The sequence below is a fragment of the Thalassophryne amazonica genome, chromosome 2, assembly GCF_902500255.1.
Source record: "Thalassophryne amazonica chromosome 2, fThaAma1.1, whole genome shotgun sequence".
Taxonomy (NCBI): Eukaryota; Metazoa; Chordata; class Actinopteri; order Batrachoidiformes; family Batrachoididae; genus Thalassophryne; species Thalassophryne amazonica.
In genome coordinates this window covers 60,227,435-60,241,663 of record NC_047104.1, presented here as the reverse complement: position 1 = coordinate 60,241,663, position 14,229 = coordinate 60,227,435, and the positions used below count along the sequence as shown (strand labels likewise).

At 46.7% G+C, this 14,229-nt stretch overlaps 2 protein-coding genes across 3 annotated transcripts in view; one reads left to right on the top strand and one right to left on the bottom strand.

Annotated features, from left to right (window-relative positions):
* The window catches only part of cd276 (CD276 molecule), a 340,196-nt gene extending 331,298 nt beyond the window's left edge, over window positions 1–8,898 (bottom strand). The window contains exon 1 of the mRNA XM_034186696.1: window positions 8,683–8,898. The gene's annotated coding sequence lies outside the window, so the exon portion shown is untranslated. The remainder of the gene's footprint in view (window positions 1–8,682) is intronic.
* A 971-nt stretch (window positions 8,899–9,869) lies between these two features.
* Window positions 9,870–14,229, top strand: part of ubl7b (ubiquitin-like 7b (bone marrow stromal cell-derived)) — a 29,063-nt gene continuing 24,703 nt past the window's right edge. Inside the window, exons 1-2 of one of the 2 annotated variants that reach the window (XM_034186689.1) lie at window positions 9,870–9,940; window positions 13,141–13,330. In XM_034186689.1, coding sequence (XP_034042580.1) covers window positions 13,156–13,330 — 175 coding nt within the window. In that variant the 5' untranslated portion in view covers window positions 9,870–9,940; window positions 13,141–13,155. The remainder of the gene's footprint in view (window positions 9,941–13,140; window positions 13,331–14,229) is intronic. The other variant, XM_034186680.1, reaches the window with a different exon arrangement.

Sequence of the window (14,229 nt, the reverse complement as noted above, 5' to 3'; positions counted from 1 at the left end):
CGGCTGCTCCCATAAGGCGGCAGCGCCCTCTGGTGCCTGGAGCCCGCACTCCAGGCAGGGCGCCCTCTGGTGGTGGTGGGCCAGCAGTACCTCCTCTTCAGCGGCCCACACAACAGGACCCCCCCCTCAACGGGCGCCTCCTGGCGCACGGCCGGGCTTGTCCGGATGGCGACGGTAGAAGTCGGCCAGGAGGGCCGGGTCCAGGATGAAGCCCTTCTTCACCCAGGAGCGTTCCTCGGGACCGTACCCCTCCCAGTCCACCAGATACTGAAAACCCCGGCCCATCCGACGGACATCAAAGAGCCGGCGTACAGTCCAAGCCGGTTCCCCGTCGATGATCCGGGCAGGAGGCGGCGCCGGACCCGGGGTGCAGAGGGGTGAGGTGTGAAGGGGCTTGATCCGGGAAACATGAAAAACTGGATGGATCCGCAGTGAGGCCGGAAGCTGGAGCCTCACTGCGGCGGGGTTGATGACCTTGAGGATTTTATAAGGTCCGATGTACCGTTCTTGGAGTTTTGGCGAGTCTGCCTGCAGAGGAATGTCCTTGGTGGACAACCAGACCTCCTGCCCAGGACGATACCTGGGGGCCGGGCCCGCCGCCGGTCTGCATGTTTCTTCGCCCTCGTCCGGGCCTTCAACAAAGCAGAGCGGGCGGCACGCCACACCCGACGGCACTTCCGTAGGTGGGCCTGGACCGAGGGCACACCGACCTCCCCCTCAACCACTGGAAACAAGGGGGGCTGATACCCCAAGCACACCTCAAACGGGGAGAGGCCGGTGGCAGATGACACTTGGCTGTTGTGGGCGTACTCGATCCAGGCCAGGTGGGTACTCCAGGCCGTCGGGTGCGCGGCTGTCACACAGCGTAGCATCTGCTCCAGTTCCTGATTCGCCCGCTCTGCCTGCCCGTTGGTCTGGGGGTGGTACCCAGACGAGAGGCTGACCGTGGCCCCCAGTTCCCGGCAGAAGCTCCTCCAGACGTGCGAGGTGAACTGGGGACCGCGATCGGAGACGATGTCTGATGGTATACCATGCAGACGGACGACGTGGTGGACCAGGAGGTCCGCTGTCTCCTGGGCCGTTGGGAGCTTCGGGAGGGCCACGAAGTGGGCCGCCTTGGAGAAACGGTCCACTATCGTGAAGACGACGGTGTGTCCCTGGGACGGCGGGAGACCCGTGACAAAGTCCAGGCCGATGTGGGACCAGGGGAGATGAGGCACGGGCAGTGGCTGTAGCTGCCCTGAGGTCTTTCTATGGTCGGCCTTGCCCCTGGCGCAGGTGGTACAGGCCTGGACGTAGTCCCGGACGTCGGCCTCCAGGGATGCCCACCAGAAGCGTTGCCGGACGACTGTCACGGTCCTTCGCACCCCAGGGTGACAGGAGAGTTTAGAACCGTGACAGAAGTCCAGGACTGCAGCCCTAGCCTCTGGTGGGACGTATAGTCTGTCCTTTGGTCCGTTTCCGGGGTCCGGGTCACGGGTCAGGGCCTCCCGGACGGTCTTCTCTACGTCCCAGGTGAGGGCGGCCACGATAGCGGACTCCGGGATGATGGGATCCGGGGGATCCGACGGTTCCGTTTTGACTTCGTCTTCGTGCACCCGGGACAATGCATCCGATCTTTGATTCTTGGTCCCGGGACGGTAGGTCATCCGGAAGTCAAAACGGCCAAAGAACAGTGACCAGCGGGCTTGCCTGGGGTTCAGCCGCTTGGCGGTCCTGATGTACTCCAGGTTCCAATGGTCAGTGAAAACCGTGAATGGCACGGCTGTTCCCTCCAACAGATGTCTCCACTCTTCGAGGGCCTCTTTCACAGCAAGGAGTTCCCGATTGCCGACGTCATAGTTCCGTTCAGCGGGGGTCACCCTGCGGGAAAAATAGGCACACGGGTGAAGGACCTTATCGGTCTTCCCGCTCTGGGAGAGTACCGCTCCTATCCCTGAGTCCGAGGCATCCACTTCAACCACTAACTGGCGGCTAGGATCGGGCTGCACCAGAACTGGTGCAGACGAGAAGCGCCGTTTCAACTCCTTGAACGCGGCTTCGCACCGATCCGACCAGGTGAAGGGGACTTTTGGGGAGGTCAGGGCTGTCAGGGGGCTAACTACCTGACTGTAGCCCTTAATGAACCTCCTGTAGAAATTAGCAAAGCCGAGGAACTGTTGCAGCTTCCTACGGCTTGTTGGTTGGGGCCAGTCTCTCACCGCCGCAACCTTGGCCGGATCAGGGGCGACGGAGTTGGAGGAGATGATGAACCCCAGGAAGGACAAAGAAGTGCGGTGGAATTCACACTTCTCGCCCTTCACAAACAGGCGGTTCTCCAACAACCGCTGCAGGACCTGACGGACATGCCGGACATGTGTCTCAGGATCCGGGGAAAAGATGAGTATATCGTCCAGATACACGAAGACGAACCGGTGCAGGAAGTCCCGCAAGACATCGTTTACCAACGCTTGGAAGGTCGCGGGAGCATTCGTGAGACCGAACGGCATGACCAGGTACTCAAAATGACCTATGGGGGTGTTGAATGCCGTCTTCCATTCGTCTCCCTTCCGGATCCGAACCAAATGATACGCATTCCTAAGATCCAGCTTGGTGAAGATTTTGGCTCCATGCAAGGGGGTGAACACTGAATCCAACAAGGGCAACGGGTATCGGTTGCGAACCGTGATTTCGTTCAACCCCCTGTAATCAATGCATGGACGAAGCCCGCCATCTTTTTTACCCACAAAAAAGAAACCTGCACCCATCGGAGAGGTGGAATTCCGGATCAATCCGGCAGCTAATGAGTCCCGGATGTAGGTCTCCATTGATTCACGCTCCGGCCGTTAGAGGTTGTACAGCCTACTGGACGGGAACTCACTGCCTGGAACCAAATCAATGGCACAATCATACGGGCGGTGGGGAGGAAGCGTGAGAGCCAGATCCTTGCTGAACACGTCAGCGAGGTCATGGTACTCCGCCGGCACCGCCTTCAGATTGGGCGGGACTCAGACCTCCTCCTTAGCTTGGGAACCGGGAGGAACCGAGGAACCGAGACACTCCCGATGGCAGGTTTTGCTCCACTGAACCACTACCCCAGACGGCCAATCAATCCGGGGATTGTGTTTTAGCATCCAGGGAAAACCCAAAACCACACGGGAGGTGGCCTGAGTCACAAAGAACTCGATCACCTCCCGGTGGTTACCTGACACCACCAGAGTTACTGGAGGTGTCTTATGCGTGATTGGTGGGAGTAGGGAGCCATCTAGCGCCCGAACCAGTACAGGCGAGGTAAGAGCCACCAGAGGGAGCCCTATCTCCCTGGCCCATCTACTGTCAAGCAGATTCCCCTCAGAGCCCGTGTCCACCAGTGCTGGGGCCTTCAGGGTTGAATCCTCAAACAGGATCGTGACTGGGAGTCGTGTGGCAATGTGGGTATGTCCCACGTGAATGTTTTGGCCCACCCCTGGCCCAGTCTCTAGGGGCGGGCGTTGGAGTTTAACCGCTCGGGGCAGTCGTTTGCGAGATGCTCACTCGAGCCACAAACATAACAAGCTCCGTGGGCCCGCCTCCTTTGTGCTCCAGGTGCCCTAAATGTTGCCCTGCTCGTGTCCATAGCTTCGTCAGCAGGGGGAGCCATAGGCGCACGGAGCGCAGGAACAGAGGAGCGTGGGGAGGGCGGAGCTCGATCGGACCCGGAAGGGAGAGGGACGACGCGTGCCTGGCCACGCCCTTCGCCTCGTTCCCGACGGCGTTCTTCTAACCGGTTGTCGAGTCGAATGACTAGATCGATGAGCCCATCTAAATCCCGCGGTTCGTCCTTAGCCACCAGGTGCTCTTTTAGGACCAGTGACAGTCCGTTTACAAAGGCAGCGCGGAGGGCAGTGCTATTCCAGCCGGATCTCGCCGCCGCGATGCGGAAGGCGACTGCATAGGCAGCTGCGCTCCGACGCCCCTGTCTTATTGACAGTAGTGCGGCTGAAGCGGACTCTCCTCTGTTGGGATGGTCGAACACCGTTCTGAGCTCCCGTACAAACCCATCGTACGTGTGAAGGAGCCGTGAGTTCTGCTCCCAGAGCGCTGTAGCCCAAGCGCGTGCCTCCCCGCGAAGCAGATTTATCACATAAGCTACTTTGCTAGCATCAGTCGCGTACATCACGGGACGCTGTGCGAAGACGAGCGAACACTGCATCAGAAAATCCGCACACGTCTCCACACAGCCTCCGTACGGCTCTGGAGGGCTTATGTATGCTTCTGGGGACGGAGGAAGGGACCGTTGAACGACCAGTGGAACGTCACTTTCACGCGCAGGGTCCTCAGGAGGGAGAGCCGCAGCGGCGCCCGGAGGGCGCGCCTCCACTTGTGCGGCGAGAGCCTCCACCCTGCGGTTTAGGAGAACGTGCTGCTCGGTCATTAAATCGATCCGAGAGGTGAAAGCGGTGAGGATCCGCTGCAACTCACCGATTACCCCTCCCGAAGCCGCCGACGCGCCTTGGTCTTCCATTGGCCGTTCAACAGCCGGTTGACGCCCCTCGGGGTCCATGACGCTGGCCGAGATATCCTGTTGTGAAAGTGTAGGAACACGGACCCACAACAGGGGGCGCAATGAACGGACAATGGAGGAAGGTGAATAACAAGATTTACTATTGTGAAACGAGCACAATGAATACAGCAATCACAATTTGGGGTCGAATCCGCTGGTGTCGTGTGGGCAGGCTCGAAGGTAGGAGACGTCCGTCTCAGTCGAACCGGAACCACCCAGATCTCCTCTGCCACTGAACCCTGGAAATACTGGAACCGCCAAGTCCCGAATTCCCAGGTGGCCACTGCCTCCGCTCGTCGGATCCGGTACTGCTGGCGGGAGAGAGCAACAACACAGGCGTGGATGCGACAGCACCCAGTAACGGAGAGGGGAGAAGCCGCCTCCACCTCTTGTCAATGTATAGCAGGAAGGTGAGTACTATCCAAGCAATGTAGCTACCAGTAGTCAACAGTCCTGAAAAGGTTTAACAAGTTTTAGCTGGTTGTTCAGAATATGAATGCAGAGAATGTTACCTCAGTCTTAGGCGATATCTCGGCACTGAGGTGGAGACGCCGTCCTCCTGATATACCTCTGTGCTGAGTGGAACAGCTGTGTCCAGTGATGGGTGACAGCTGTCACCCCGGCTGCTCCCATAAGGCGGCAGCGCCCTCTGGTGCCTGGAGCCCGCACTCCAGGCAGGGCGCCCTCTGGTGGTGGTGGGCCAGCAGTACCTCCTCTTCAGCGGCCCACAGAACAGCAGCAGCACTAAGGTTAAGACAGTAAACTAACATTTAAAAAATTACATAATTAACAGGAAATAAAAGGGTTGAGTTCTTCTTCTAAAAATTGTTGAGGTCTAAGGTTCTAAAAACATTCTGGACTCGCACGCCATTCCAACTCCTTATACAAGCTTTGCTTAATTTATTACCACCTTTGAAAAATGTCAGCTACCCATTTCATAAACACAGCCCAATCTAGAGCCCGTGGATACCCACAGGCAACACGCTACTTATATATATATATATATATATATATATATATATATATATATATATATATATATATATATATATATATATATATATATATATATATATATATATATATATATATATATATATATATAAATTGCTATTTACATGAATTATCTTATGTACAATTTACACATGTTCAATCAACCCTCTGTCATGTGATAATTTCACAAGGGCCACAATGGAAATAAGTGTTTATGCTTTATTATTTAGGATCTGTTCCTTTCTCTGCCCCTGACCAAGGCAGTCTCTACATCTGGAGCTGGTCCCCGAGTGCCGGACTGTGTCTGCCCACTGCTCCTAGTGGTTGGATTGTGTCTAACTGTAATTAGGATGGGTTAAATGCAGAGGACAAGTTTCGTTGTATGTATATATGTGCAATGTCAATAAAGTTTCTATTATATTCTATTGTGTTATCTGTGTACCAACACATTTACCTCTGTGTGCTTACACGAGCAAAGTGCCGCACAGTGGCGCAAAGCTCGCTCTTATGGTAGACAAAGGCACAAACCAGAAATGCTGCGGCTCTGTAATCAACCGCTTCTGCAGCAGCTGTTCTTGAAGCCTGAACCAATGAAGAAGTGCTCCGACCCACTGCTTCATTGGTTCATTGCTTCGCTGCTTTTCAGAAGCAGCAAGTCCCCTTCTTAACCCCTCTCAAAGCCATTTAAAAATGTCAATCTTTTGTCACTTTTGTGCGGATTAAAGTCACTAACTGGGACTCTTGTAGCAGGGAAGAAACAAGAATCGTCCTCCGTTCTGTTCACACAGCTCCAAATGATGCGCCACTCTCTGCTGAGTCCGGCAATACAATACAAACAATAAACTACAATCGACTAAAACGTGTTTTTCCTCCCAAAATGAGACATCCTGTATTCTTTATGAGTTACAGTGATGCTCACGTGCAGCCAGCTGAGCTCAGAGGTATGGAGTGACATTCATGCCATTAATGTCTGAAAGGAAATGCTTTTCAAGGTTCTAGCTAGCGCAAACTTGCGTTACGCTATAATTTTGGACCGTTGCGCTTATTTTCAATACAGAGTAACGGGTCTGTAATCAACCATTTCTGCAGCACGACTCCAGCTTGAAGCGTGAATCAATGAAGCAATGCTTTGATTCAATGGCTCGTGGCTCTTTGATTCACTGCTCTTCAGAAGCGATAAGTCCGCTTCATAACCCCTCTCAAAGCCATTAAAATATCATGAGTCGCTTTTGTGTGCATTAAAGTCACTAACTGGGACTCATGTCTTGTTGCAGTCAAGAAACAAGAATCGTCCTCTGTTCCGTTGGCACAGCTCCGAACGCTGTGCGGCTCTCTGCTGAGACAGAGTCCGCTCAGAATTACTAACTTCAAAATTAATTGCCTCTTTAAATAAAATGACACCTCTTTACAAACGTTACAATACAGACAATAAACTACCTTCGACTAAAACTTTTTTTTCTCCAAAAATGAGACGTCCTGCATTCTTTATGAACCTGACCTGCAGCACAGCTGTAAGAGCTCAGCTCATAGGTATGGAAAGACATTCATGCCAATAATAATGTCTGAAAGGAAATGCTTTTGACAAAAACTAACAGATTTTATTTCTGTTTATGTCCAGAGATCAAGGATCCACCATGTAGAGTTTATTATGTCCAGAGTTTAAGGATCCAGTAACCAATTTCATATTTATTTACTTTAAGACTCAATAAAATGTTGTTCAATTTCAATTTAATCAGCTTATAAAGCGCCAAATTACAACAAACGTCATCTCAAGGTGCCTCACACAGAACAGTTCAACATAAAAAAAATAAAATAATAAATAAAAAATTCAAATACCTAATTAAAAACAGAAGTAAAAGAATAAAACATAACAAAATAAAAACTACTTATAAGAAAGAGAATACAAATAGGTTTTAAGTCTTGACATAAAAATGTCCATGGACTCACTGAGGGCCATGTACTGGCTAACCCAGAATGAGATTGCCCACTCAACAAACTTCCCCAGCCTTCTAGACATGATGAAGGGACTTGGGCTGTTGTACCTGGCTTTTCCCCTTTGGGTACCTCAGAATGGCCCATTTTTAGCTTAAATTTTCAAAAGCCTACTTTTAGTACCCAGAAAATTCACAGAAGGTACTGATAACAGAATCAATAAGGAATCAGATCGAGAAGCGGAATTTAGCGTCAACTTCTTAGAGGGACAAGTGGCGTTCGGCCACATGAGATTGAGCAAAAACACGGATAATTATAACAGTAGTGAAGAAAAAAAGCAGACATGCAAAAGCCTGCGGCAAATCATTGCTTGGGGTACTTGACCATAAGCCAGGAAGTGCTATAGGCTCACCCAGGCATGTGCACTCATACTGTGAGATGGCTTATTTGCTGAATGGGTTATGGATGTGCTGAGAGAGGACATGCAGGTGGTTGGTGTGACAGAGGAAGATACAAAGGACAGGGTGAGATGGAAACGATTGATCTGCTGTGGCGACCCCTAACGGGAACAGCCGAAAGACAAAGAAGAAGAAGAAGAAGGGTTACCTTAATCATTACCAGAAAAATTGGCACACCTGAAAAATTTCTCAGGAGCCGCCACTGACACTATGTAAAAACAGCGATCACACATAGGTATTTGTGAATTTGCACATGTATCCAAATCTACAAACAAAATGTCATCTCTTCCCACCACACATGCCTCCACGAAAGAGTAATTAAGTTGCTTGATTACTGCGTACACACGATACTTATTTAAAAAGTCAAATGTGAATTAAGTGTGAATATTTCATACAGCTGGCGTTGTAACTGTTTGGGGTTTTTCACATTTTAAAATGGCGCAAAAATGTTGAATTGATTCTTGTTGAGTGCATGCAGTGTTCACCATTAGCCAGACGGGGGCGCGGTGCCTTTCATTCATAAATGTAAAGGTTTGTCAAGCTGTGAAATAGAATCTTTTAGGCCTCTGCTTTTAAACTACGGCAGACTAACGGAAGAGACTAGTTAGCTCAGTTCACCCTTTGTTACCTGAACATACACCTTTTTTTAACACTAGCGGAACAATAAACACGTCCAAAACTAACGTCAGTTAAGCTTGAAGTTGGTTTTCAAACCGTATTTGATTCTTGTCCAGCACAAACCAGGCAAAGTTTAGAATAAATTAAATAAGATCTCACCAGTCTCCTCTGTCCAGCAGGCGATGTTATTTTCCGGAGCAGTTCATTCCTGCTTCAACCCAGCACTACTTCTGACACTTTTAACGTGATAACGCACTGTTTCCACGTGAATTAACGCTTTGAAATCTTGGGTTTTTTTCTTCAGTGTGCGCGGATGCACTCCATTGATTTTGGGATTCTCCAAACAGAAACCACTCCTTACTGCTTTGTCCAGTCGTGACGTCATGCCAAAGAAGGGGGGGGGGGGGGGTCCTCCGGAGCCCAGACGACCACCAAACTAACTTATTAATCATTACCCGCTTAAACTTTTAACTAATTATTAACTATTAACCGCTTAAACTTTACGAATCAGGCGACGTTTTCCAATTTTATGTCTACAATAACAAATGTGCTATTTAACTGTTCGATCACATTGTGGCTGAAAGATTTAAATGTTATTATTATTATTACTATTATTATTATTAGACTATTTGATATATAAACAATTGTACTGAAATCGTTGAAATGCTAATAAGTAATAACTAGCTAACTCCTCCTGTGGATTGGAATGAATTAATTTTGGTAAAATTCATACCTGAATAATAACAAGCATAAATAAAACCGCGAGGAAAACATTAAAGTATAAAAATGTTTATTTACAATGTGGTCCTCAATGACAGCAAGTAGCAAAATAAAAGCATATAAACAAACATATAATAGAGTGACAATCTGACATCTGACAGTTAGGTACTATACTGCCTCAGTTTGACTGTCATTTTAACTTTAATTTTAATTGAGGCTCGATGTGTGCTTGTAATTATAACCACCTCTAAGATGCAGTTCTTTCTGTTTTTACGTTTTATGTCAAATTTTTATGTTTTGACAAGTACATTGTACTGATGTGTGCTTTTATTATACATATGTATACATGTTTCACACTAATAAATGAATTATGAATTCATGAATTGAATTTATGAATTTCGAATTATGACACCACAGTGATAAAAAAAAAAATCATCATGTTTGCGGACCGGTCCAAGTTATTTTGTTGTTGCTAAGTTGTTTAATTACTTTTCGTGTGAACTGATTGAACTTATTAGTGCGTTTTTAGTGTAACTGAATGTGTTTCAGTGTGTGGCCGCGTGAGTAGTTCTATTTTTTATCTTTTATTTTATTTTTTATCGTTATCAAATTGAAGTAAAACGTCGAAATTTTGATTTCCCAATGATTACGAATGCAACATAGATCACATGACCGAACCAGGAAGAAAATTGAGCGTTGGTGAGTCTGCAGTGTGTTTTAAATTATCCAGGTTTGATGTGACTTATTTTTTTCTGTTTTCCTTTTTTAATTGAGGTACTTGTTATGTTGTTCTGAACGTTATATGTGGTTAGAGTGTTTCGCTGTTCGCTTCGGCTGATTTTTTGATTCAACACGTTTATCATATGCACGTTTCTTTTGTTGTCCTCTTACGAAACTCGTGCTTACAAGATCCGCTTCCTTCTGTTCTTTCTCTGATTGATTCAAATGAAAGTGGGGGGGGGGGGGGGGTCAACATTTTATTAACTAACAAATCAGTTATTTAGGACACAGTGACATTAATAACAACGGTGTAATCACGGTCGAGGTTTTATCTAATAGTGTTAAAAAAAAAAGCAAGTCCCTTAAGGTGCTCCCTTGTTTTTCACTCCGGATCACCTCAGCAAATCCGGGGTGGATGTGCATGTTGAATTGGTACAAGTTTCACGCCGGATGCTCTTCCTGACACAACTCCACATTACATGGGAAAATGTGGCAGGGGTGGATTAAACTGGGAACCTCCTGCACTGAAACCAAGTGGCCACCACCCCTGCTCATAATTGATGTAAATAAAGTCCGAAACATATTCATTGAATGAGAAATGTTCATGTATCCATCCCCTGACTTGTCTGAAGAAAACTGGCAATAAAACTGCTTATTTACAGGGGCCAATTACTTATGCAACCCATCATCTTTGGCTTTTATATTTGTAATTAAAATTATATCAAGTTGTATTGAGAAGCCCGATTTACTTTTTGTATTTGAAATAGCATAAACAAATACAAATGTGTGAAAGATCAAGGGGCCAAATACCTTTGGAGGGCATTGTGTATTGACCAATGACAGGTATGCTGCATAGCAATAGAGTTTCATTATACAAATACAGCTATGTATAGCTAGCCACTGCCTAAAGGAAAAGCCTAGCAGTTAATTAAAACAAGTGCTAGTTCAATATATATATATATATATATATATATATGTGTGTGTGTGTGTGTGTGTGTGTTACTTGCTGGAGAAGCCAAAAGAAATTACTTTTAATCATAATATTACAGTGTTTTCACTGATGTCAGAATTGTGGACATGCCAACTGTTTTGGCCATCTTGGCGAATATACAGTAGATAGCAGAAGCATACATTCTTCTCTCTCTGATAGCAAACGTTCGCGAAAACATCGTAAAACTTTGTGAGAAGGCTGTAAGATACAGAGGTAGATTGAGCAGTGAAGCATGGTCACACTACGAGATGAAATTAATTGTTGGTTTAGATTGTATGGAATGCCAGGCTCGTAGCATGGGAACACATACAGATTCTGGCCACCATAGAAAATGAAGTACCTTGAAATATATAATGTAATGTACTATTTTAAAGGGTACTGTCTGGAGTATTAACCTGCGAAGTTTCAGAGCTTAATACCTGCTTAGTGTGGAGACACAGCTGAATCAATATTCAGATGACCTTGCCCCTGGCAAAAAAAAACAAACATGCATTTTTGAAGATTCTTGGACCATACTTTGACTTGTCTACTTTCTTAAAACTAATACTCTTCCAAAGGCTAGTTCGTATTTCCAGTCCAATACGAGATGCACAAAAATGTGACGTACAGCAACTAAGAGAGATTTGTTGGAACTGTTAGCTACTGCTTGAAGTGTTCCAACCAAGATGTAGTGTGAGTACCAAACAAGAATGCACTCTAACTCATGGCATAGTTCCAGGCTGGTTCTGTTACAACTGGAATGCTAAAGAGCGTGACGTACACAAATCGTGACGTACCGTGTCCGTGCATCATTAATGAACCTGATATCAAATACGTTCAAAGAAATAGTAACTACATCTTAACTAGTGACATTCTATAAACAGCTGTCCTGCATGATTGGTATGTCATCTCTGGGGCGCAAGTTTTGTAACGTACAAAAATGTGACATACTCTGTAACAGCAAACAATAAGTGAGTGTACATGTACATACAACAAGCCACTATCATCTGTGTGGTTGGAGAGTGAGAGTTCACTGCCTGGTGTTATACACATGGAGATCGTGAATTATTTAGTTTATTTATTTATTTGAAATTACCTGTATATTTGTATTGTCAATTGTGTCTGTAGTATGGCCCAAGCAGAGGGTCACCCCTTTGAGTCTGGTCTGCTTGAGGTTTCTTCCTCAAATCATCAAAGGGAGTTTTTCCTTACCACTGTCACCTGTGCTGCTTGCTTGCTAGTTTGTTTGTGGCTGGGGTTGAGAAAAATGTCAGGGATTATGGAGGACAAATGGAAAAGTAACTCTATCAGCACCTCCACAGCACACAGAGTATCTTTGTTGTTCTCCAACGTTAATGTTTGCTGCTGCTCTGTGACACATGCAGGTAAAATACATTTTAAATACTTTTCAAATTAAGGTGAATTTGCTTGAATTACTGTCATTGTTATGAGTTTGTGTATTTACTGACATCCTCTCTTCAGCTATAACAATCGTTGATTCACAGCCACTTGGAGCTCCGACAAGTTGAAAACAGTTTAAATATGTTTGATTCATGACATTTTTCACCCAGATTTTAATGTTCAATGATCAGATTGAAAAAAACAAAAGCAATCAGAGATTTCTGACATCCGCCAATCCGGATCCAGATAACCTCCAAAATTCAGTGGAGTCTTCAATACCCCAATACAGTAGTGTCCAAAGCATTCCAGAAAGGGCCAAGAGGGTGCAGGTTTTCTTTGCAGTCAATGACTCCAGCAGGTGATTTCACTGATGAACTCATCCCATCTGCTCAAAGTGATGTTAATCTACCGAAGCGGCAGAGAAAGCCTCAAGATGGCTATGGCTCAAGAGAGGAGATCCATGGGGGTGGTGTTGCTAGATTTGCCAACCGGACACAAGCTGGGGCCTGATCAGTGGCAGCAGGGTCACCTGGATGAGGGTGTATGATGTTGAAAGACCCGAAACACCCAATGATTCCAGGAACATCACTTAAGATGTGTCCAGTAGCATCAGGAGATGTATTTGCACAGTCTGTGAAGTCAACTAGTAAATAACACAACTTACCTTTTCAACTCTAAATGAAATGCATTGAATCAAAAATAAGGGTTTTTGTCTTGGGTGTGATCTGTGTCAGTAGTCACCGGTTCAGTGTAATTTAAATAGTTACCATCAGCCTGACCACTATAAGGCTGTTGTGTTTGTGTCACGACTGTAGGTAGAGATGTCATCCTCAGAATGGCACCTGTCTTTGAAGCTGGTGGATCAGCCCAAGTCCACCTTCCACTTCCCGGAGATGATGCCAGGCGATGTTCCACCTGGAGGATACAGGGTTGCCACGCTAAAACAACTTGTAGCGGCGCAGCTCCCAGACTCTGTGCCAGACCCTGATCTAATAGGTTGAACACAATTGTGGCTTTATTTTTTTATGATGAATTTCCAGTGACAGGCAGAAGTGTGCACCACTAAGGGTACTGTCTCACTAGGCTGTGACAGCTTACTAACAGCATTTGCGAGGGATTTCGTGTGACGTTCACTGGGTGTTGCCATCCCCTCGTGTGAATTGCAGGACATTGCTCACGTCTTGCTTGTATTTTGAACAGTTTGAAGTTGATGATGTGACAAAGGTCCTCACCAAACAGTCATAGAGCTGTCGCAGGCATCACTGTGACTCATAACATGCGAGCAATGTGAAGGAACTTTGTGAGGGGTTGATGATGGATGGAACTACATTGTGATTAATTGGAGACAAAAATGAGGATCTGACATTCCTCGTGTGAGATGCACAAGTGGCCCTGGGAGCACGGCAAATAGCAGAGTTGATCTGAGAGGAACAGCGCTTCTGGAAGTGGCCAATCAAGTACAGCAGTACCAGCTTTGCTGTCAGCCTGGCTGTACACGCCGTTACAGCAGGATTCATGACTTCTGTCCATGCAACCTGGACTTGTGCTTTTAAAAAAAAAATGTCAGTATTATTGATACAATGGAAATAAGTTCATGCTGCTGGGGTGCCTCAAACCTGTTGTGCATGCTGAAGGGCAGCCGTCTGGATCCTGTGCGAGACAGCACCAGCACTCCGGTTGTACTGTTTATATTAAAATTTTTATTGAGTGGCATAATGGAAATAAGTTTAATGTTTTATTGTGTTATCCTCTACAATTTTATATACTGTCATGTTTATTTTACGTACATGTATGTTATTGCCAAATAAATCAAAGCAAATAAAAAGCTGCACACTCCCAAAGCGCTGCTGGACATTCCCTTAACACGGAGAAGAGGCTGTTCCAGGACGTGGAGA